At 45.0% G+C, this 23,131-nt stretch overlaps 1 protein-coding gene across 5 annotated transcripts in view; it reads left to right on the plus strand.

Annotated features, from left to right (window-relative positions):
- cdk14 (cyclin dependent kinase 14) overlaps window positions 1-23,131 on the plus strand; it is a 776,693-nt gene that overhangs the window by 300,055 nt on the left and 453,507 nt on the right. For all 5 annotated transcript variants that reach the window (XR_011350130.1, XM_069914351.1, XM_069914354.1 and 2 more), the window contains one exon: window positions 2,690-2,784. Coding sequence is in view for 4 of the 5 variants with exons in the window: in XM_069914351.1 (XP_069770452.1) it covers window positions 2,690-2,784 (95 nt within the window). In the remaining variant the exon portion in view is untranslated. The remainder of the gene's footprint in view (window positions 1-2,689; window positions 2,785-23,131) is intronic.

Raw genomic sequence — 23,131 nt, forward strand, 5'->3', positions numbered from 1 at the left:
TGCAATCCTGAGTACCTTGTCTCCACACTGAACAGCTAGACGCTTCATCTCGGCCCATCCTACATTACAGGTAGCACAAAGGCCTGAGTGATACAGTGAATCACAATCAGAATTCATGAACAAGGCATGAAATTTGGTGTTTTGCAGCAGCATTACAGTGCAAACATTCAAATTTAAACCATCTTATATTTTATAAATATATTTTAAAAATATTGGTTCCTTGATTATTCAGGAATCTGATGGAAGCGGGGAAGAAGCTGTCCTGTGCTACTGAGTGCTCGTCTTTGGCTCCTGAAACATTTTCCCGATGGTAGCAGAGTGAAGAGGGTGGTGGGGGTCTTTGAGGCTGCATTTTTTTAAGACATCATCTCATGTAGATGTCCTCGATCGAGTGATGTCTGGTGCCTTTGTTGCAGGATGTGAGTTAACAACCCTCTGGAGTTTTTTTTCCTTGTCCTGAGATTTGGCAGACAGTGATGCATCCAGCCAGAATGCTCTCCATGGTACACCTGTAGAAGTTTTCGAGAGTCTTCAGTGTTGTGAGAGTGTCAGCAATGGTCAGGGTTTTAGGCTAGAATCCTGGCTTTAAAATGTCTAGAAAGAGGGGTTGGATGTATGTGTATGAATGCATGGACTGGAGGAACAAGAATATTTTAAACAAATCAGTACCATGCAGAGGAGTACTAAGAGGGGTACTGATATACAATGAGCTTCAATGTTGAGTAAATTTGGTTAATTGTATGGGAAAGTAAATTTGAAAAGAAGTGGTTATGCTAACATTTCATTTATTAGCTTTCAGCACCCCCAGTGTTCAGGACATCTGTGGGCTAAATAGGAACAAATTGTTTATCTTAGAAGAGAAACTGCTCATGAGGGAACATAGAATGAAGGCAATAGGTAGAAGGATAAGAGGCAAGGTATATTTTACATCCACAAGGTGTTTGAGGGGGCAGGGGTTTGTCTTGGGCTCATTGGTCAAAAGCATTTTTGAGGCAGTAAACTTTACATTTCAAAAGCAGCTGGTCCTGGTTGTCTTGAAGATAACTGGGTAAAATGTTATATGGTGTCCTTTAATGTCATGTATTTCCATTAACCTTTTCCCATTTCATTTGGTACCCCCCCCCCCCCCCCCCGGGTTATTTTACCTTGACACAAAAGTGGCAAATTACTGAGATTATACAAAAGAACAAAGAAATGGCTTTGATTGAAACCAGGAAGGGCATTATTTACTTGCTGAGAGACATTCAGTTTCATTTGAAATGATGGCACTTAATTGTGGGTCAGTATTTTTCTGCTGCTTCCTCTTTCATATTGTCAGCTATTTGCAAAGAGAATCATTTTGCCCATTGATCATCTCTAATTACTTTGCAGATCATTATATATTTTACCTTTGGAAACACATTTTTCAAACAATGAATATTTTCTAATAATTTGGGATCTGAACACAAATGGCAAAGCCATTGCTCATCCCTATTTGCTCTCTAAAGGGAGGTGTTGAGATGCTTATTGAGCTGATGCCATCAGTTATTGTTTGTTTCTCTTGGAAGTGTTTAAAAGAATTAACCACTTGGCTGGTTGGTACTCCAACTTGAGCAGATTTCCTTCCCTAAAAGACAATGTTTGCACAAGAATGCAGTAATCTTGGGTACCTTTCTATTTTCAGATTTATTTAATTAACCAAATTTAAGTTTCCCAGCTGTTGCAGTGAGATTTGAATGTGTCTCCAGATCATTAATTCAGGCTCTGGATCACTATTTCAGAAGCTTAACCATTAATTAACTGTGCCCTTCAGTAAATTGCTTTATATCATTGAAATAATGGACTATAGACCCATTATTTATGGCCTTGAAGAGAAAATAGTCCCAATTTATTCAGATTGAGTTTAATTGTCTAATTTTAAAAAAATAATTGATTTTATTGCCATGTTTGGTGAGGGGAGGCAAATTATTGGTAAAGTGAAGGAATATGTCATGTCAATACTTGAAGTGTATTAATGATAATTTACTTGCATCTTTCTTTTAAGTATGTAATTTCTAACTGTACCATGTAAACAATATGGTTTAAGATGCACACAATGTGCCATTCAGTAGGAGCTGTGATTTACCAGCAATTGCTTCTGTCTTCAGATTGGAAATGTTTGTTTCAGTGTGAACTGTCATTTGATGTCTAGTTTGGAACTGCTTAAATTCAGGCAATTAATTGTAGTGACAGGCAGCTGGAACATTCAGAATGTTGCTTGTCAGCTGATCTGGAAGAATTCACCATTGCAAGTGAGGGGAAAGGTGTTTTCTTTAAGATGCATGACAAGATAATGACATCTTGCAAGCTCATGTGGCATTCTTTATGTACATACAAACAGTTTATTCTTCTTTCAGATAATAAATGCATCCATTTCTTTTGATACTATTTTGTACTGTTTATTTCAACAGTGAATGTTCTTAAAATTGAAAATAATGATAGATGATGGTCAACCTCTAATATAGGCTGAACTTTATCCCTGAAATCATAGAAAGGTGGAGTTTACTACATTGTGTTGTCTAGTCAATTGATATTAATGACTTTATTTTGCATATAGTTAAATACTTTAGCTAATTCACCCATTGTTTTCAAATTAATTGATGAATCCTGAGGCATTTGGTTGAGGATTAATTACTAACAATCTGAAAGATTTCTCTACATTGCTTTGCAGCTTCCTTGTTGAAAGGGTTGAAACATGCAAATATAGTCCTGCTTCATGACATCATTCATACAAAGGAAACCCTGACTCTTGTGTTTGAATATGTGGTAAGTGCTTTCCTCCTTTTTGAGCTGTTGGTTTGCTAATGGAATGGTTTGGATTATATTTATGATGTGATTATATTTGTTTGTGTTCTTGCCCTCAATGTAATCAGTCTTTTTCATGGTCAAAGTTTGTTTTTCTTGTGTATACAGGCATCATAAGTATAGACTCTGTTGTCTAGAGTTGCAGTGGATCCCATAGTGCCTGTAAGCATTGCAGTTTTAAAAGATTGACTGGTGATAGTTGAATGTTTCTGTAAACACAAACTGATCATTTTTCTACTAAATTAATTTTAAATAGTTTGATTTTTAGATGTACTGTAAATCAGAAATGGCTTTCATTTGGGGGAAACAATGATATAACATTTAATTTGGAATGACTATCAGTAAAAAAAAAATTACTACATTGTTTGATGTATTTTGCATCAGTTTTTTTAGAAAAGTCATCAATAAATTTTTTAACAGTAATTTATCAAGCAGCTTCAGTATTTTACATTGTTAACTGGAATTCAGCCATTTTAGGTCAATAAATAATTTCTGCTGCAGTTCTTTGAGTTTTGAAAAATACAACTATGTTCTTAAATTATAACTGTTATTCTAGAAGAATAACTTGGTTTTCGCATTTAACTGACTTTATTTTCCTTGAGCTGCTTCAACAGACTTACAGTAACTTCCAACTGACAACACCCGTGACCCCTGTCACATGTCACTTCCAGTGTCCAGCCAGTAGCACACATTGCATGCTGGGAAATCTAGTTCTTGTATTCATGCATAATTACGCAATAAAATTATCATTGGGACTTTAAAAAAAATGATAGAAAATGGTTTTATTGTTATACATATTTCTTTAGTTGGTGTTATTACCATACATAAAATAGATAAGAACATAAGAAACAAGAGCAGGGTAGGCCCTTGTACCTGGTCCACTATTCAATAAATTCATGACAGATTCTACCTGTTCCAGCTGCATGGGGGATTATGAGTAGGGAAGATGGCCATTGCTCTGCCATATATTGAGCCACTGGCACTGACTAGTGGCCCCGAAGGCCAAAGTGGCCTGGTGAGGTGCTGGAGGGAGGCCTGTCACAGACCCTGCTGGCTACCGCCTGAAGGCCCCTGCAGGCCGACCCTGCCTGAGGGGGGTCATGGAGAGAGAGAAGTAAGATGGGTTGCGGGATGACGGCGACGTTGACATCATCAGCCCACCCCTACCCAGGTTTATGCAACAAGATGGAGCACACCGCTCCACCTCTAGCATTACATTGGAGAGGGATTGGAATCGCCACCTTGCACCTGTTCACGGATCATTTATGAAGTAAGTTTTCTGACATGAGGACAGAGAATCTCTGCCTTTACATTTGGACTTTTTGCTTTATTAAAGGGCCTATTGACACAATTAACAGTTACAATGTCATGAAGGGAAAGATCATGAATTCCAGCTATGCATCGTGAATTTGTAGAATTCTATTTCAGGCACACAGGTGAAGATCTCAATACTAATTTAGGAAAATACAGAACTTGTTTTTCTTTCTGGAAAGGGGGAGGGAAAAGAGAATTAAATTGTTTTATGAAACAATTCAGTAACAAGTTGGATGATGCAACCAGAGATGATTGTGTTAATGAATAAGTATAATAACCATTTTGTTTTTTTTTTATTTGGAGGTGTTTTCTTGGAGATGCTTCCCTATGGTTAAATAAAATACAGATTTCCTATATACTTACCGTGGTGCTACTGAAAGTCATGTCTGAGTTTTCACCCATGCTTGAGGTTGAATGGAATTTTGCTGAAGAGCATCACAGCTGTTGAGCAAAAATGAAAGAAAAAAAAAACTATATGGCTTAGTTTCTTTAAATGCTTCACGATCCCCCTAGTTTTTAACCACACATTTCCACATCTGTGCTTGAGCTCCGTATGGGCCTCAGCAGTTGGCACACCCGAGGAATATGTTCTCAAGGCCAGTGGGTGATGTACAAAGCTTTCCGACTCATGTTTCATGTCAGCTTTTTGTATTAATGCAGCTACTGTACAATTATTTGTTCAGAACAAAATGTGGTGTTTCCTTCAGGCAATGCTCTGTCATGTAGCAAATAACAACTGGTTATTGACATGAAAAGTGGCTGACCCATTCATTTGCTGCTTTCTTGACTTGAAAGGATGATTTATTTCTATATTATCTTTTTGTTTTAATAATGCTGTTTTGTTCTAGTCCTATGTATTGTTGAGCACAGTGACATCTGTTAAAGGCTTTTTGCCTTCTGATTAAAGATAAATATTTCCGGGTTACCCAGTCATTTGCTTCTCAAACCATAGTAGTAACAGCTGCATATTATAAAAGCAATAGCTCTTAACAGGAGTGTTACCAAAGAAAGCTTTTTACCTCTTTCCGTTCCAGAGCAATTTATACTAGTTCTGGTCTTATTTGATTGCAGTAAGTTGTTTCTTCTTGCTGCCAATAAAACATTTTGTTGGTTTTATCATAGAATCACACACCACCAGATTTGAGGACTGTTTCTTTCCATTCTTATTTCCCATTTCAAGATCTCACACCCGTAAAACAATAATATTTCACTCTAACTCTACTCTCCATGTTGTTTTATTCTGCTGTTCTTGTGTATGGATAACCTTGCTGGACAGCATACAAAACAAACATTTTCGTTGCACCTCAGTACACATAAATGTACACTTGAATCTGAATCTTTAACTTTGCATCAGAATTTGTTCAAACCAGCATTCCACAATTACTTTTTTTATGTTTTTATTAAGATAAGAGGCAATTTGGCCCATCAATCGATGCTGGCTCTCAGAGCATTCACATCTGACCCATTCTCCCACTTTGCTGTATCTTCCGTTTTACATGCCCATCAACTCTCTCCTATTTCCCTTCTACCAACCAAACACAGGAAATATACCCATCAATTACCTACCCAGTACATCTGTGGGAGGGGAAAGCAAAGTGAGTGGAATAAACCCATGTGTTTGCAGGAGGTATGTGCAAATTCCACACAGACAATACTGAGGTCAGGATCGTACTTGGGTTGTTGAAGCTGTGGACGAGCACCTTTAACATGATCAAAATAATGGAAGGAGTCTGGTTTAGCAATAGTAATTTAAATAATCTAATTGCAATTCATCCAAAAACCTCTCTGAAATTGCAGTTAATTTGATTGAAAGACCTCCCAAGATCCAGTGTTATCCGTGATGTCCAGTCCCGAGAGGTGCAATGCTTGGTCAGACACTAGAAGGAGTTGATGTTACCATGGGGCTTCTCATTATTGCGTGGCATTAGGCTTCATGATAAACTGGGTGATGGCCTCGTCACATTCCCCCTTTCAAAAGAGCTATGGCTATCCTTGGGATTTTTGCTCCTGCCTCTGTAATTTTTACAAAAAATAATTGGCGTTCTGTGTGGCTGGCATCGATGAACACCAGCTTTCCTTTCAGATGCTTGTAAACCGATACCATATTGGGACAGTTGATAAGCCAGGTCTTGAGATGCTTTGTGTTGTGTTGAACCAGAAATTATGTTCAAGGAAGGGACAAAGGAAGGGACAGAGTATAATGAAAATATTCCAGAACTTGAGGGTGGAACAGCTGATCATTACCAACAATGGGCTGTGCTGGATAGTAATTGGTTAAGTCACTGAAGGAAATCTGGTTAGGCGAGATGCAGGGACATGGGGGATGCACATTGGTGCTAGGTGCCGTCTTTCTTGTCATGTATTTCTTGTATCCAAGAAGTTATTTTGATAGCAAATCTCTGTAGGAATTTTGAATCTTGGGTGACACAGTGGTGTAGCCAGTGGTGCCGATACCTCACAGTGCCAGAGACCTGGTTTCAGTCTGTACCTTGAAGTTATCTGGTTGGAGTCCGCGTATTCCCCCTCTGATCATATGGGGTTCCTCCCACATTCCAAAGACAGACGGCCTAGTTAGTTAATTGGCTGGTGTAATTTTCTCCTGATGTTAACTGAATGAAAATCTAGGGAGAAATTGATGAGAATATAGGGAGAATAAAAGATGGGATTAATATTTCAGTGTGAATGGGAGGATGATATTGTGGATTCGATGGGCTGAAGGTTCCATTTCCCTTCTCTACAACGCTGACTCTTAAACAGGCAATTCTGGAAATGTTTGAAGTGTCAAACAGGATCTATGAAGAGAGATTTAACGTTTCAGGTCAATATACTTCCATCTTCCTGAATATTTCCATAATTTTCTGTGTTATTAAAATTGTTTGCATTAATTCCATTGGGTCTAGAATCTCAGAAAGATCAGGGGTCAATGTTGCTATCTCATTGTGGGATAAATCTTAAATGGTACAGCTAATTCTGACAGCAACTCATCCATTTTCCCATCAATTTGGATTTTTCCTCTCTCATTAGAAGTCCATCATGGAGAAACTGGTTCCAAGTCTGCCCTTGACTGGATCCTTAGATGTGCAACCAAGATCTGCAAATTTGAGTGGCACCAATTGAGCCAAAACTGACAAAATATGAGGATTACCAATATTTCAATGCTGTAGAAAGGGAACATTAAGTAAGTTGTACATTTTGGTTTGAAGATCCAAGTTGAGTTGAAATACTGCATATTTCGCAAAAGCCACAAAAACATTGGAGATATGCGTAGTATCTTGCAGCCAAGAGTTAACTGTATGAAAAATGAATGGGTAATGACTTGTTCCTGTGCTGTCAAAAAAATCAAGAAAAAGACCAATTGAGCCACAACAATTGACTGAAATCTTTGAAACTGTTGAAAAATGTAAAATTTACAGTAATGTGAAAGAAAGGTGTAGCGGCAGCTAATTGGAGTCGGGAAGAACGGGGCCAGTTGTGGGTGGGCTTGTTTGCACTCCAGTTGTTCGTTGAAACTTCCCACACTGCTTTATAAGGCTATAGTTAAGTCCCACCCTTGTGCCAGAAACTACGTCATGATGTTGCCCCGCACAAGTGGACCTGAACCAGCTGACAGAAAAGACGACCCCGGCAGCGCCTCCTTGACGAGGCTGCTCTGCTGCCACGACTATAACACACAGAGACAGTTTGCTTGCCATCAGAGATGTGCACCATCACTCGACCCCCCCCTCCCCCCAAAACCAGTGATAGTGTGCCGTGCCCCCAAGTCCTGTGTTGGTTTCCCCTTAGGGGGCTTTCCCTTATGCTTGGCTGGCTGTAGGGCAACCGGCTGACTGAGGTCGAAATGTGTGGCCTTCAGGCTATGAACAGTTCCTCTCTGTCCCCAATGTCTAATGTGAATGTGTTGCTGCTCCTATGGACCACCTTGTAGGGGCCTTCGTAGGGTCGTGGAGGTGGGGAGAGTGCGAACCTTGGTGAATGAACACATAGTTGTCTTTAAGTCTGTGGGCACCAAGGTAGGGTGGAGTCTGTGGTGTGAGGGTGGCCATGGTGCGAGGGAGCCCAACTTGGTCCTCAGTTTTTGCAGTGCTGCCCCTCCTGGTGGTGGGGAAGAATTCTCTGGGGATGGTCAAAGGAGCTCTGTATAGCAACTCATCCAAGGAGGCCTGGACGTCCTCCAGTGGGTGTTGAACAGATGGCCAGGAGCACCCGGGGAGCTCATCACCCAGTTGGGTCTAGTCAGGTGGGCCATGAGCGCCGACTTTAGGTAGGCGGTGGAAACGTTCTACCAGGCTGTTGGACTGTGGGTGGTAGGCAGTGGTTTGATGGAGTTTCATGCCAAGGACGGAGGAAAGCTGTGTCCACAAGGCCGAGGTGAATTGTACCCCGCTGCCCATAGTGATATGGCCCAGTGTCCCAAGCTGAGATATCTAGTGTGTGATCACTGCCCTGGCACAGGAGTCTGTGGATGTGTCTTTGAGGGGAATAGCTTTTGGCCATTTCATGGCTTGGTCGACAACTGTGAGGAGATACCGGGCTTCCCATGATATCGACATGGTGTAAGGTAAAACATCATGAGATGGGAATGTGTAAGGAGTTACCCTGTACAGGGCTGTAACAAGATGTGAATGCATCCTTGTACTTACAAGATAAGAGAGACATTGATGGATTGAGAGGCAGGAAGCTAGCAGGGAAAGGATAGCAACAGTTTTAGTCATTGGACAAGTAATGATATGATGATGTTCTAAGCACGTATCCAAGGGTATAAAAAATCACCATTTTGCTGATAACGGCAGAATGCATTCTCCGACTAACATGGTTAGTTGCAAGTGTTACAATCCGGTAATAAAGAACAAAGAACCCTGATTTTGACTCAGTCTGGTGTTTGTCTCACTCATTCATGAACAAAGCAGACCTAACAATTGATATAGTCGAATTGACGGCTGGGTGGTTCGAACTGCTGGATGGGAACTTTTGTGCGTCTGTGGACTTTGGAAGCCTGGAAATGTGTGCACTCAGCGACCTGCTTTCGTAAACCATGCCGTACAAACCGTGCAACAACCACGCATGCTGTGGTCCTGATGGACAGGTGCAAAAGGTCGTGGACGGAATGGAAGACCCATCTACTCCATTGTCCCAGAATCACTGGTCATGGCTGGGCAGTGGAGACATCCCAGGTCAGGGTGCTGTGGCAGGGGAACATCTTCAAAATGGAAACCCTGGGTCTTTACATCATTGTCTTGTGCCTATGCAAGCTCGAAACAGTCTTGACCTGGTTCTAAGGACTGAATAGCCAGTCTTGAGATGGCGTCAGCGACAACATTCTTCTTTCTGGAGAGGTGTTGAATGTTGATGGTGAATTCCGAGATGTATGCCAAGTGGCTTTGCTGACATGCCCACCAGGGGTCGGAAACTTTTGCAAAAGCGAGGGTGAGGGGTTTGTGGTCAATGAAGATGGTGAAAGGCCTGACCTCGAGGAAGTAGTGGAAATGTCTGACCACGAGGTAGTTCCCGGTTAAAAGCACTGTATTTTAGCTCGGTGGGAAGGTGGGGGCTGTGGAAATGGTGGTTGAAGAAGGCCAGTGGCCTCCAATGTCCATCAACCAGCTGTTCGAGTATGCCCCCTATTGTTGTGGCTGATGCGTTGACTATCAGGGAGGTGGGGACATCAGTTCTGGGGTGAACTAGCGATGTGGCTTGGGCTAGCGCCTCCTCTGTCCTTTCAAAAGCCGTGGCTGCCTCCTCGCTCCAGGCCAAGTCCTTCTGTTTGGAGGTCATCATGGCAAAGAGGGGGCATGTGATTCATGCTGCGGCGGGTATAAAGTGGTTGTAAAAATTGACCATGCTGACAAATTCCTGAAGGCCTTTGAGCATGTTGAGTCTGGCGAATTGCCAAATGGCCTCCACCTTCTCCAGCAATGGTGTCACTCTGTCCCTGGTGCTCCTGTGGCTGAGGAAATCGATCACCTCCTGGCCGAACTGGCGCTTTGCTGGGTTGATCGTGAGATTGAAGTCAGCCAGGTGGGAGTAGAGTTTGTGTAGGTGGGTAGCGTGTTCCTGGTGGTTCCTGCTGGTGATGAGGATGTCATCCAGGTAGATGAAACAAAGTCCAGATCCCTGCCCACTGCATCCATTAGGCACTGGAAAGTCTGTGGTGCATTTTTAAATCTGAAAGGCGTGTGCAGGAACTCGAAGAGTCCAAAACGTGTGATGATGGCCGTCTTCCTGATGTCGTTTGGGTGAACGGGGGAAATCCTCATACCAAGTCGACCATGGAGAAAACTTGCACCATGCAGGATGGCCGTGAAATCCTGTATATGGAGAATTGGTTAGCAGTCTGGAGTAGTTAAATTGTTGAGGCACCAGTTGTCTCCACAAGGTCGGCAGCCCCCCTGTGGCCTTGTGTACCATGTACAGAGGGGAGGTCCATGGGCTGTCCAACCTGTGGATGTTCCCCAGCTCCTCCATATGTTTGAAGTCCTTAGCCAGTTACAGGTTGTTTGGGGGAAGACATCTGGCCTTCACGTGGAGCAGGGAGGCCCTGTGTCAAAATGTGGTGCTGCACATCATGTCTTGGCATCATGGACGTGAACTTGGGCCTGAGCATGGAGAGAAATTCAGTCAAAATGCAGCTGTACTTGTCATTGGGGGTGGTGACTGTAGCCATTTTCTGGTTCCACATGCTGGTAGAAGCGAGCTGGATCATCTGGAATGTTTGGGCGTGCACCAGGCATTTGGCTTTGAGGTCTATGAGCAGGCAGTTAGCTCGGAGAAAGTCTGTACCGAGGAGCGGCTTATCCACTCGGTGTATACCGGAGGTCTTTATGGCAGTGTTGTTGGCTGCTTGCAGGGTGGGCCCGCGTGGTCATGTTCAGGTCTCTAGTGGTGTTGGTGAAATGACGTTGAACTCGACAAGGAACTGGTGGCCTGTGGCCTTATCAGTTGCATGTAGTAGGCTGTTTGCGTGGCCAGCCACTGAAGCCATTAGCAGCGGCTGGCCTGGGAGTTTCCTGGAAACACACAGGGCTGTTTGCATTTACGGGCTTCTGCTCCCCAGTACTGGTGGTAGAGACACCACTGCATCATGTCATCTAGGTAGCTTATGACGGTGTGGCTGATCCCTGCTTGTGTGGGGCTGCTGCTCTGTCTGGGCGGTGTGTCAGCTGATTCATGGCAGATTTGTTCTCCCCTTTTGTGCGCCAGAGGATGTCTGCCTTTGCTGCAACCTTGCAGAGGCCACTGAAATCCGCATCTGCTAGCAGCAGCTGGATGTCATCTGGCATCTCTATGAATGCTTGCTCAAACATGAGGCAGGGCTTGTGGCCCTCTCCCAGCATGAGCATTTCATCCATGAGGCAGATGGCGTTCGGTCCCTTAGGCCATCCAGGTGCCTGGCTGCTCTCTGGTGTCTGCTGAGCAGTGCCTTTAATGTGGAGTATTTACCTTCCTCTGGTGGGTTCTGTATGAGGTCGTCCACTCTGGCCATGGTTTCTTGGTCCAGGGAGCTGATGACATGGTAGTACTTATTGAAGTCTGAGATAATTTGCTTTATCTGGAACTGTGCCTCTGCCCGTCCAAACCAAGTGCTTGGGCGAAACGTCCAGAAAATTGGGAGTTTGATGATGACTGGACAAAATGTTGCAGCATCTATTCTGTTGAGTCCAAAGGTGTTTCGACCCGTTGGAGTCACCAATGTAGTGGCAGCTAATTGGAGTTGGGAAGAACGAGACCAGTAGTCGGTGGACTTGTTTGCATTCCAGTTACTTATTGAAACTTCCCGCGCTGCACCTTATAAGGCTATAGGTAAGTCCCACCCTCATGCTGGAAACTGTCATGATGTTGCCCTGCGCACATGTGGACCCAACCCAGCCGGCGGATTTGACTACACCGGCGGCGCCATCTTGTCACGGTCACTCTGCCACAAGGGAACATTTTTGATCAGGTGTAAATATTATGCTCTCTTGGCTGAATCGGTTGGTTTGTGAGCCTGATTTGAATTATTGAAGTACAATATTTTGTCATTTAATTAGTCACTTTAATAATTTTGATGCATTCATTGCTTCAGGCAGCTTCCCTTCTTTGTTTTCTATGTACTTTGCTGCTCAAATTGTTAGTGTGATGGTTGTCAAAGTACAAAAATTGAATAAATTCAGTCGTCCTCAACTGTCAGCTCCAAGTTCAGTCTAAATGCAAAACCTTCTAACCCCAGTTCATTGAATTTCATTCTCATCTGAGTAACTGGAAATGTGAAAGCTGTCTGGCAATGATCCAAATGCAGAACAAAGGCCGTTCTGCTGTATGAAGAAATGTACCCCAGACCTTGTAGAGACTTTGAAAGAGAATTCAGTGCCTCCAAGCTGATCCTTCCATTCCTGTTGTAATGTTGGATTTTTTTCCATTAAAACACACGTAATAGCATTGGTGGCAAAATAGCAAATTTACTCCCTATTAGTAATGATTTTTGAGGAATAGGTTTACAACTCTAAGCAGGTGAAAGGCGCTGTCAAAGTTCTTTTCACTCGTGATCATTGCAACAGATAGTAAGAAAGCATTTATAATTTTCTGTGCAACCGATGACTAAAAGGGAGTAAAATTACTCCCGTTTCTCCTCAGTATACACTCTTTATATTCTAAATTAAATAATAGGGATTTTTAAAAAAAAAAATAATTTGGTAACGATTTCATCAAAAGCAAGGAAATGATGTGGAAAAGATAATGCACCTCAAAGTAAATGGCTCTTAAAATATTAAAAAAAAACCCAAAATAATTTGGATTTTTTTTTCATTATTTAACTGTTTTTTAAAAATTTTTTTAAATTTTTCACACTATGAACCATACCGACCAAAATACACACAAAGATTTCCTTCTTGAATATACACAGTGTCATTTTCTCCCCTTTTCCCCCCTCCCCATCCACTCAACATTCAACATATATGATATATTAAACCCATTAAACAATGTTATCACACAATGAAAATAAACAAGAAATTTGTGTCATCTACTTTTACATACTGGGTCAGTTCATTTCGTCTTCTTCTCCTTCTGTCATTTTAGTTGATGGAGGTCCACGGTAGGACTTCTCTGTTGTGTTCCATGTACGGTTCCCAAATTTGTTCGAATACTGTGATGTTATTTCTTAAATTATGTTATTTTTTCCAATGGAATACATTTATTCATTTCTATGTACCATTGCTGTATTCTTAGGCTATCTTCTAATTTCCAGGTTGACATATAACCATATAACCATTTACGGAGTGGAAACAGGCCATGTTGGCCTTTCGAGTCTGCACCGGTTCACTGATTTTGTGCGCCCTCTTCAGGCATTGGTCCCAGTAGATCTTCATTCAATAACGATAGCGAAGATACATTTTTTTTGCTACAGTTAAGGCTATCATAATAAATCTTTTTTATGCTCCATCCAAATCTAGTCCAAATTCTTTACTTCTTGTATTACTTCGAAGAAAGATCTCTGGATTTTTTGGTATGTTGCTTTTTGTGATTTTATTTAATACCTGATTTAGATCGTCCCAAAACTTTTCCACTTTCTCACATGCCCAAATTGCATGTACTGTTGTTCCTTCTAACAGTGAAAACATCTGTCTGATACTTTTAAGCAGTACAAATCCTTTGAGAAGATTGGTAGTGTATTTCTTTATATGTTTTTGAGTCCCTTTTTTTTCTCTCTTTCCCCTCTTTCTGCTGGAGATGGTATTGAAAAATAGGGGCCTGCAGCAATTTGCTGCCACTCTGAAATAAAAGTGACGGAAATGCTTCAATATCTGGTATTGGAGAGAAATGGAGTCAACAGGTTAGATTCCATCATGTCCTTCCTCAGTAACAGCACATTCATAAGTTCCTGAGCTTTGCACTGAATTGTGGAAGGATTTAATAGGCCTGAGGCCTGATGCATCTGACCTCTCGTCCCTCCCCAATGCAGCTTGGGGCAGTTCTAAATTCTTCTGAAATGAGGTTGTTGAGTTTCATTGAAAGGGTAAGTTAAGGTTATATTTTCTGTTTCTTTCATTTTATTTTTAACATAACAGTAATTTAATGTATGTGGAATGAAGATGTAGTGTGCGCGCTACCAGGAAGTGTGGAAAGAATGACACACACCTAAGAAGTCAAAGACTGGTTTATTGCACTGGCAGCTCTCCCCGTTGCTGATGACAGGAGTGACATCACAACCACGCTCGCCTCGGATTGGTTGGTGTTTCCACCATTAGTCATTGTTGCCCGCATGCAGGTTGTCACCTGGGACGATGGTCGTTGGCCCTGTGGGGTCTGCGTGGTCACCACATTTGTCAGCCATCTTGTGTACTGGGTCACGTCCTGGTAATTGGGCTGCTACATGACCCCCTACAAAAACACCGATTGTAGTGCTGTTCGCTGCTTTTGGTGGCCTACCTCTTCATCATGGGGGCTGACTGGAGACTGGTTGGCTAATGTCCAGATGTGCTGGCTTGAGGTGGTCACTGGAGAAAATCGCTTCCTTTCTGCTAATATCCAGCATGCATGTTGACCCATTGTGTCTGACTATTTTGTACGTCCCCTTGTACAGCAGTTGCAGAGTGTCTGGTGTGCCTCCCTCTAATCGAAAAAGTACTCACAGGTCTCTAAATTTTGGGGGATATAGGACTTGGCCTGGCTGTGCAGCAGAGGCTGTGGAGGGGCTAGAGTACCCAGTCTTTCCCTTAGCTTTGTCAATAAAGTTGATGGGTCCTCTGAGTCCTTAGCAGCAGCCAAGAACTCCCCTGGTATCACAATGGTGCACGGCACAGCATCTCGGCTGCTGAGGCATTGAAGTCTTTCGGCGTGGTGCAGATCCCCAGGAGGATGCAGGGTTGCTTTTCTGCCCAGTTTGGCCCCTTGAGTTGAGCCATCAAGGCCGCTTTTAGGTGCCTGTGAAAACGCTTCACCAACCTGTTAGCCTGAGGGTGGTATGGTCGAGCTGGATTCCCTGCAAATTGACCAGTGCTGCCCAGAGATCTGAAGTGAACTGTGTACTTCTATCGGCGTTCATATGTTCCAGACTCCGAATCTTGACAACTGGTTGTTAATCAGTGCCGTGGCGCTGGTTTCGGTGGTTGTATTGGCCAGTGGAAACACTTCCGACCACCTCATGGAGCGGTCAATCATGTTGAGGAGATAGCTTGTGCAATGGGAGACTGGCAGCAGACCTACAATGTCAATATGACATGGATGAATCTACGTCGCACTGGCTCAAAGGTCGGGGCGGGGGCGGGGGGGGGGGGGGATGTGTGGTTCCCTGACATGTGTCTACACTTTGGACATCTGGCAGAGCGTGCAGGTCTTGTCCCTCTGATTGACCTGTTTCCGGCGGCTGTGCCAGATGAACCTACTGGTCACCATTTTGACAGAAGTTTGATGGCTGGTTATGCCAGGTTGTGTGCTGCATCGAAAACCTGATGTCTCCATGTGCCCTGGCTAGGGCTGAATAGTCTATTCCCTGAGACAGGGCCTAGACTGACTCGTTTGCAGGGTGGGAAAGTGTGTTGGCCACCATGTTGGTTTTACACGCAATGTGTTGAATGTTCGTGGTGAACTCTGATGCATGTGAGAGGCGTCGCTGCTGCCTGGCTGACCATGGGCCTAACACTTTGTGGAAGGCAAAGGTTAATGGTTTATGGTCTGTGAAGACCCTGGATTGTTTTCCTTCCAAAAAATACTTGAAGTGCTTGTCTGTCAGTTACTGCAACAATAGTTTACAGCACACATGTCAAACTCGGGCCCGAATTATATTTGGCCCCCAAGATCATATCAAAAATGTAATAGAGGTGGCCCGCTGGCCGCCGCGCCAGTATAGCGCATGCACAGTAACCGCTGTGTCCCAGGGTGAGAGAGAGAGAGAAAAATCCTGGTCCTTGAAAAGTAGTGGTGGGTGGTTTTATAAACACGCTGTCGTGTCCCCCCCTCCCACCCCCCCACCGCAGCGCGGCCTGGCTGGTGTCAAGGGAAGCCAAGGCCGCTTCCCAGCGCCCGGAACCCCAGTGGCACAGCATTTCTTGGAGCTGCAGATGGAGTCAGGACGCCGGAGGGAAGATTGGGGCTCCCTGCCGGGCGATGGGGGCGCCGGCCGCCCTGCGCCTTCCCACCGGACCAGCGGCGGGTGCCCGGAGTACACATGGAGAGCGAGGCTGGTCGGGCAGGTAGGGTGGAACCCCCTGCCAATCTCGGGAGTGGCGTAGGCTGGATCGGGATTAGCCGCGCTCACCTGCTCCTCCACCGCTGACTGGGATCCCAGCGCGGTCCTGAGTGCGGAGACTGCCCTGGAAAGGTTCTGGGACACTGGCACGGAAAGAAAAGGGGGTCTTGGAGAAACTCAGCAGGTCAAGGGGGGTCCGGGAGAAACTCAGCAAGTCAAGGGAGGTCCGGGAGAAACTCAGCAGGTCAAGGGAGGTCCGGGAGAAACTCAGCAGGTCAAGGGGGGTCCGGGAGAAACTCAGCAGGTGAAAGGGGGATGCGGGAGAAACTCAGCAGGTGAAAGGGGGATGCGGGAGAAACTCAGCAGGTGAAAGGGGGATGCGGGAGAAACTCAGCAGGTGAAAGGGGGATGCGGGAGAAACTCAGCAGGTCAAAGGGGGATGCGGGAGAAACTCAGCAGGTCAAAGGGGGATGCGGGAGAAACTCAGCAGGTCAAAGGGGGATCCGGGAGAAACTCAGCAGGTCAAGGGGGTTCCGGGAGAAACTCAGGGGGGGCCTGGCCTCGCCAGGACTGTTGCCCACTCCCCCTCCCTGCCGCAGGCCGACCCGCGACTCACGGTGACGGGGCCGCTGATCCGCCGAGATGCCACCCTACAGCGAGAGCCGATGCCCCCGCACTGTCGTTGTCCAACCCGATTGCCCGCAAACCCCGCCCTCCCGCACACAGGCCTGAGTAAGTATTATGAACTTTAATCTCAGGATAAAACGATCTTCCAATAGTTTCATGTCACAGTGATAAATATATTCCTGGTTAAAAATGGTCCTGCACCTGGATACAAGCTCATTAGGCATAAAACTTGAAAAGTGTGTAAATCAAAGGATATCTGTACCAATGGAAAAAGGGCATGGCAAATAACCCTGCTAGAGTTCATGCCCACAATCAGTCACCCATTTGATTGTTTCAGAAATCATGTTATTCTCCCACATTCTCAATAGCCCTCAGATTTTACTATTCGACAGCACACTAGCAACATTTGACAAATCCTCTTTAGAGAAATATTATTTATTGAATATTTTATTTCTCATTTGTTAATGCTTCTGGAAAGAGTTTATCCAAAACTATTATTAAACATTTATTTTAATAAGAAAAAGTTTAACATTACATATGTTGAAAGAAGAGAAAACATGCAGATGTTGTTGAAAATTTTCAATAAATATTTAGTTCGGCCCTCGACTTAGTCCAAGTTTTTAATTTTGGCCCTCTGTGAATTTGAGTTTGACACCCCTGGTTTACAGTCAAAGGCACTGTATTTGATTTCGGGTGGCTGGAGGTGCCTGCTAAAGGAGGCTGGGGCTGTGACAGCCCTTCAATGAATTGTTCCAATATGCCCCCTACCACTGTGCTGGAGGCATTTATTGTGAGAGCAGTTGGCGCCTCTGGCCTGCGGTGTACTAGAAGTGTGGCATTGGCCAATGTCCTTGGCCTTCTGGATTGCCTCTGAGGCCTCATTGTCCCAGGTAATGTCTTTATCTTTCTCCGCCATGAGTCTGAAAAGGGGACGGTATGAATCGGTGATAAAAATTAATCATACTGGCAAATTCAGCCAGCCCCTTTGCTATGCGAGGCTTGAAGTGCCTAACAGCCTCCAATTTTTCGGGCAGGGGTTTCGCTCCGTCCCTGGTGATTTGATGCCCCAGGAAGTCGATTGTTTCCAGCCCGAACTGGCACTTTGCAGGGTTTATAGTCCAAATTCCTTCAGCCAGGCTCACAGTCACCTTAGATGGGCCGCATGCTCTGTGATTGTGGCTGGCGATGAGAATATTATCCAAATAGATGAACACCACATGCATCAGCCTATGGAAGGTCTGGGCTGTATTTTTAAATCCAAAGGGCATTCTCAGAAACTCAAAATCCAAAAGGGTTAGAGATGGAGGTTTTAGGGATGTCATCAGGATGAACTGGGATCTGGTGATAACCCCTGATGAGGTCGACTTTTGAAAATACCCATGTCCCTTGTAAGTTAGTGGTAAAATCTTGGATATAAGGCATGGGGTATCTGTCTTGTGTGGTGGCTTCGCTGAGGCAACGATCATCAGCACATGGCCTCCACCCTCCTGCTGCCTTTGGTACAGGGGGGAGGCCCAGGGGCTGTCGGAATGCCACACTATCCCCAGCTCTTCCATTTTTTAAAAAACTGCTCCTTGGCGAGGGTAAGCATCCTTGCCGGGGTGGGGGGGGGGGTGGTAGTGCTGGGGCAAGGTGGCGCGCCCTGATGTAGAGCAGGGGGCCCTCAGTGAGAGTGGTTCCTTACCCCGTGCTCCGGTTTGGCGGAGAAAACTGTGGCACCACGATTGAAGGGAACACCACTTGGATCCATGTAAATGTGTTGTCGGACAAAGTAACGAAGTCGAGATGGGGAAGTCCTGACCTCCCTTGAAGGTCCACCATCTGGCAGTGGGCTCTCAAGAAGTCTGCTCCCAGGACCGGTTGTGCCACTGCCTCAATTGTGAATGTCCACATGAACCAGATGCTGCCGAAGTGGAGGAGGAATTGTGTGGGTGCTGAAAGTTCGTATGGTGGAGCTGTTCGCTGCCCTCAGTGCCAGGCCTGGCTTGCCATTCAGAGAGTTGTAGGGTGGGGAGTGGTGGGGGAGAGGACACTTGTTTTAGCATCACTGTCAATGAGGAAATGCCTTCTGGACAGTGAGTCCTACATGTGGAGGAGGCTGTCACGTTGGCCAGCTGGCACAACCATTAACGACAGTTGGACATAGCGTTTCCCTGAAACATGCAGGGTGGGTGGCATTGATGGGCCCCCACACCCCATCATTGGTGATGGCAACAGTACTTTTGGGTGGGTAGGGGTCCACTTGCTATGGCCTTGTTTCCTGCTGTGTGTGGGGCCTAGTGATCTGCTCCACCATACGAACGTGCCATTTTCTTTCTTCGCTCTCCAGAGCACGTCTGCCTGGGCTGCGACTTTCCTGGAGTCGCTGAAGTTCTCATCGGTGAGCAAGAGTTGGTTATCCTCAGGCAGCTGCTCCAGAAAAATCTGCTCAAAGGCCTGTGTCTCTCAGCAAGGGTCAGCATTTCGCTCATGAGGGTGGATGGGGTCCTGTCTCCCAATTCGTCCATATGCAACAATCTGGCCATGAGAGCCTGAAGGTACAGGTTAATCGCTCCTTGAGAGTATCGTATTTCCCTTGCTCCGGAGGCTGCTGCAGGAAATTGACTACTCTTGCTGCCATGTCCTGGTCGAGCGAGCTCACCACGTAGTAGTAGCGTGTCATTGGTGGTGATCTGTTGGAGGTGGAACTGGAGCTCGGCCTGTTTGAACCATGTGTGGCTGCGATGCCCAGAACGTAGGCAGCTTCAACGAAACCATATGAAGAGCTGCCTGTTCTGATCAACTGGGAGTTGGACCTGCCGGGGTCACCAATATGGCGTGCGCGCTATGGTGAAGTGTGGAAAGAAGATACACACCCAAGAAGTCAGTCTGGTTTATTGCACTGGCAGCTCTGCTTATTATTCTAACCCCGGTGCAGATGACAGGAGTGAGGTCACAGCTGCGCTGGCCTCTGATTGGTTGGTGTTCCCACCGTTGTTTATTGTTTACTGCCATTTGAGTTGTCACCTGGAGAAAAGATTGTTGGCCCCCGAGGGGTCTGCACGGTAGCTCCATTCACCGGCCATCTTGTGCACTGGGTTGCATCGCATTATTGTTTTATGAATTTTTTTTTTAAAGTATTTTAAAACAAAATTTTTTTAAAATTTCTGATCAGAGTTGATTGCTGACAGGTATCCTTTTAAATTTATTTGACTCAAATGCCATACAAGCTGGTTCCTTGGGCAAATGCAGTTTTGGACGCAGACATCATTGAGACACAACGTTCTGGAGGAACTCAGCAGGTCAGACTTGAAGGGTCTTCGCCCAAAGTATTAACTGTTGCCTTCCACGGTTGCTGCCTGCCCCACTCAATTCCAAGAGCATTTAGTTCTGCTCCTGTCTCCTAGCATCTGAAGTCTCTCTTGTTCACACAGGCACCCACATTTAATTCTGCAATATTTATCTTGGAGCTCTCGCACCACTTGGGGTTGGTCACAGCCATCATTGAAAGTTTCTCTGCCCTTCACAAAGGTTCTTCTCCTTCGGGTTGTGTTGATGCCATCCCATGGTTGGAGCCCTCAGAGTAGACCCTTGCTGGCAGTGGACCTTTGCTGGCTGCTGTAATTTCTTCACTGATGGTGGAGTTATTGCTGATCTGGCTTGCTGGAGAATGTTAGTTATGCCCCTGCCCTGACCTTCCTGAAAGCTTAACTAATTGGAAGACCAGATGGGAATCGACTGTTAATTACTTTGGAGGATCATGAATTTGGGGGAAGCTTCAAATGAAACCCTTCAAATGAGGTAGTAGGGATGGGAAACCGAGGTTCTTTTCAGTGTCCTCTACTACAGTTCATAAAAGTGCTGAGGAACTCAGCAGGTCACATAGTATCAATGGAAAGCAACAGGCAGTCGACGTTTCAGGCTTGAGCCATTCTTCAATTTGTGCATTGCAATATGCAAAAGTATTGGAGAGACTCAGCAGGTCACGCAACATCCAGGAAAACTGTAGCCAACATTTTGGGCCTGAGTCCTTCATCAAGGTAAGGGCTCATGCCCAAAACATTAGTTGCCCTTTTCTGGATGCTGCGTGACCTACTGAGTTTTTCCATCACTTTTGTGTATTGCGCTAAAATTCCAGTGTCTATAAACTTTCCTGTTTAACTCAGTTTGTGTATTCCTTTTCATGGATGCTCAACAGCCTGCCATTCCTCCCGCACGTTTAGGTACTGTACTAGTTCCCTGGCATTTACCAGAATCGTTGTCTGAAGTGGGCGCGCAAAATCATTGAGGACTCCTTCCACTTTGCACATAGCATCTTTCAGCTGTTCCCATGATGGAAGTGATAAAGGAGTATCAGAGCCAGCGACCACCAGACTGAGTTACAGTGAGACCAAAGGAGCTGCTTACACTAACCATCCATGAAACAATATTTTTTTATTTATTGTATACAGGTATATGAGTACTTGTTTTGCATAGGTATTTGTGTTGTTTGGTTGTGCATCTTCTGCATGCTCGACAGAGGACCGAAGAATGTGGTTTTGTGGGGTTGGACTTGTGCAATAAGGTGTCAATAAACTCGACCTGCAGACTTCTTGTTCACAGGTTTCTCTTTCCCTGGACAAATACATAATTAATTGCTTATCCATGGTGTACTTTATGGTCATGGTGTACTTTATGGTCATTAACACCTATTCTTGCCCTCATTCTCCTACTTGTGAGTAGATTCCAACATCTTCAATCTCCTAATTGTCCACAGCTCAGACTGAATATCTGGCCCGGCTAGTTTTGTGTATTTGGATCTTGTAGTTGTCTAAGGTCAGCTAAGCAGCCTACCCATGATTCCCAGGTCTGTGTTCTAAGGTGCTGACTGGCTACAAGTTGAAAGGCATAGATTCACGGTAAGGGATTTGAGATTTAGAGAGGATGTGAGGCATTCCAAGCCTCAGCGCAACACTGCTTGATGTGACTTGCCATTGAGGCCAAACTATGCCCTTCAGGACACCTCCTGGATATGGAAGATTAACTACACTGCCTCTACCCACAGCTGAAATTATTTTCAAACTATGGACAATAAGTCCAGGCAGTCACCTGATTTGGGTGGGTGGGAGGGAGGGGTGGAAAAGAGGTACTGCACGATAGACTGCAGACATTGCAATTGTAGTAAAAACACAGAAATGCTGGAGGAACTCGGCAGTTCTTGCAGCACCCATAAGAGGTAAAGATATATGACCAATGTTTTGTGTCTGAGCTCTTCAAGGTATGAGCAAAACTCAGGCAGGCACATGGATAAAAACACTGTGGGAGGAGGGAAAAAAGGCATGGTGTAACGTGAATAAAAGCTTTCACAACTGGAGGGAGAACAAATGTTTTTATTAGCTGATAACCAAGGGTAGGGTCTTTAGAAGGGTTCTAGGTTTAGATGGAAAACCAGGGTTATATGTGAGTACAACACCATAACCAGTGAATCCCAGTTTACTGCATTCACACCATCCTGCAGAATTTAAAGTCTGTGAATGAAGACAGAGAACATGGGTTCAGAAACAAGAGGTAAAAAATATACAGTTATTTACAAATTTAAGTGGTCTGGAGTTCCTGGAGGAATGTCTTAGTACTGGGGGGCCTTGGACTCTTTGGGTCTCCCGGTCCCCTTGTGAAGGAGGAGAGGTGGGCTGGCTCTCCGGCTTGATGATGGAGGGGGCTGCACTTTCCTCCTGAACTGGATCCCTCTGAGGCCCTGGGGGAGGTGAGAATGAGCTTCATGGCTTGCAGAGGACCTGAGGCAACGGATCCTCTGTTCCGGTGGGTGCCAGGTCCCTGATGGAGACTGTGTCCTCCCGAACAACCAGGTACTCCATGTAGGTGTACGTGGGATTGACGTGGAGGAGTTTCACGCTTCTCCTCATGTGCTCCCTAAGAAGGACTGGACGAGGAGTAATGAGCCAGAATGGGAGTGTAGTTCCCAAGGCCGACCTTCTTTTGAAAGTGAATAGAAGCTCATGAAGAGTAGCGTTGGTTGCAGTACATAGTAGCGACTAGATGAAATGGAGTACCACAGGGAGGACTTCCTGTCAGAGCGTGTCTGGAAGGCCTTTTGACTTCAGGGCCAATTTGATAGCCTTCCAGGCTGTGGCATTCTCCTTTCAACCTGCCCGTTCCCCCAGGGGTTGTAGATAGTAGTCCTATTGGATGTGATGCCCCTCAGCAGCAGGTACTGATGCAGCTCATCACTCA

This window comes from Narcine bancroftii, chromosome 1 (assembly GCF_036971445.1).
Source record: "Narcine bancroftii isolate sNarBan1 chromosome 1, sNarBan1.hap1, whole genome shotgun sequence".
NCBI lineage: Eukaryota > Metazoa > Chordata > Chondrichthyes > Torpediniformes > Narcinidae > Narcine > Narcine bancroftii.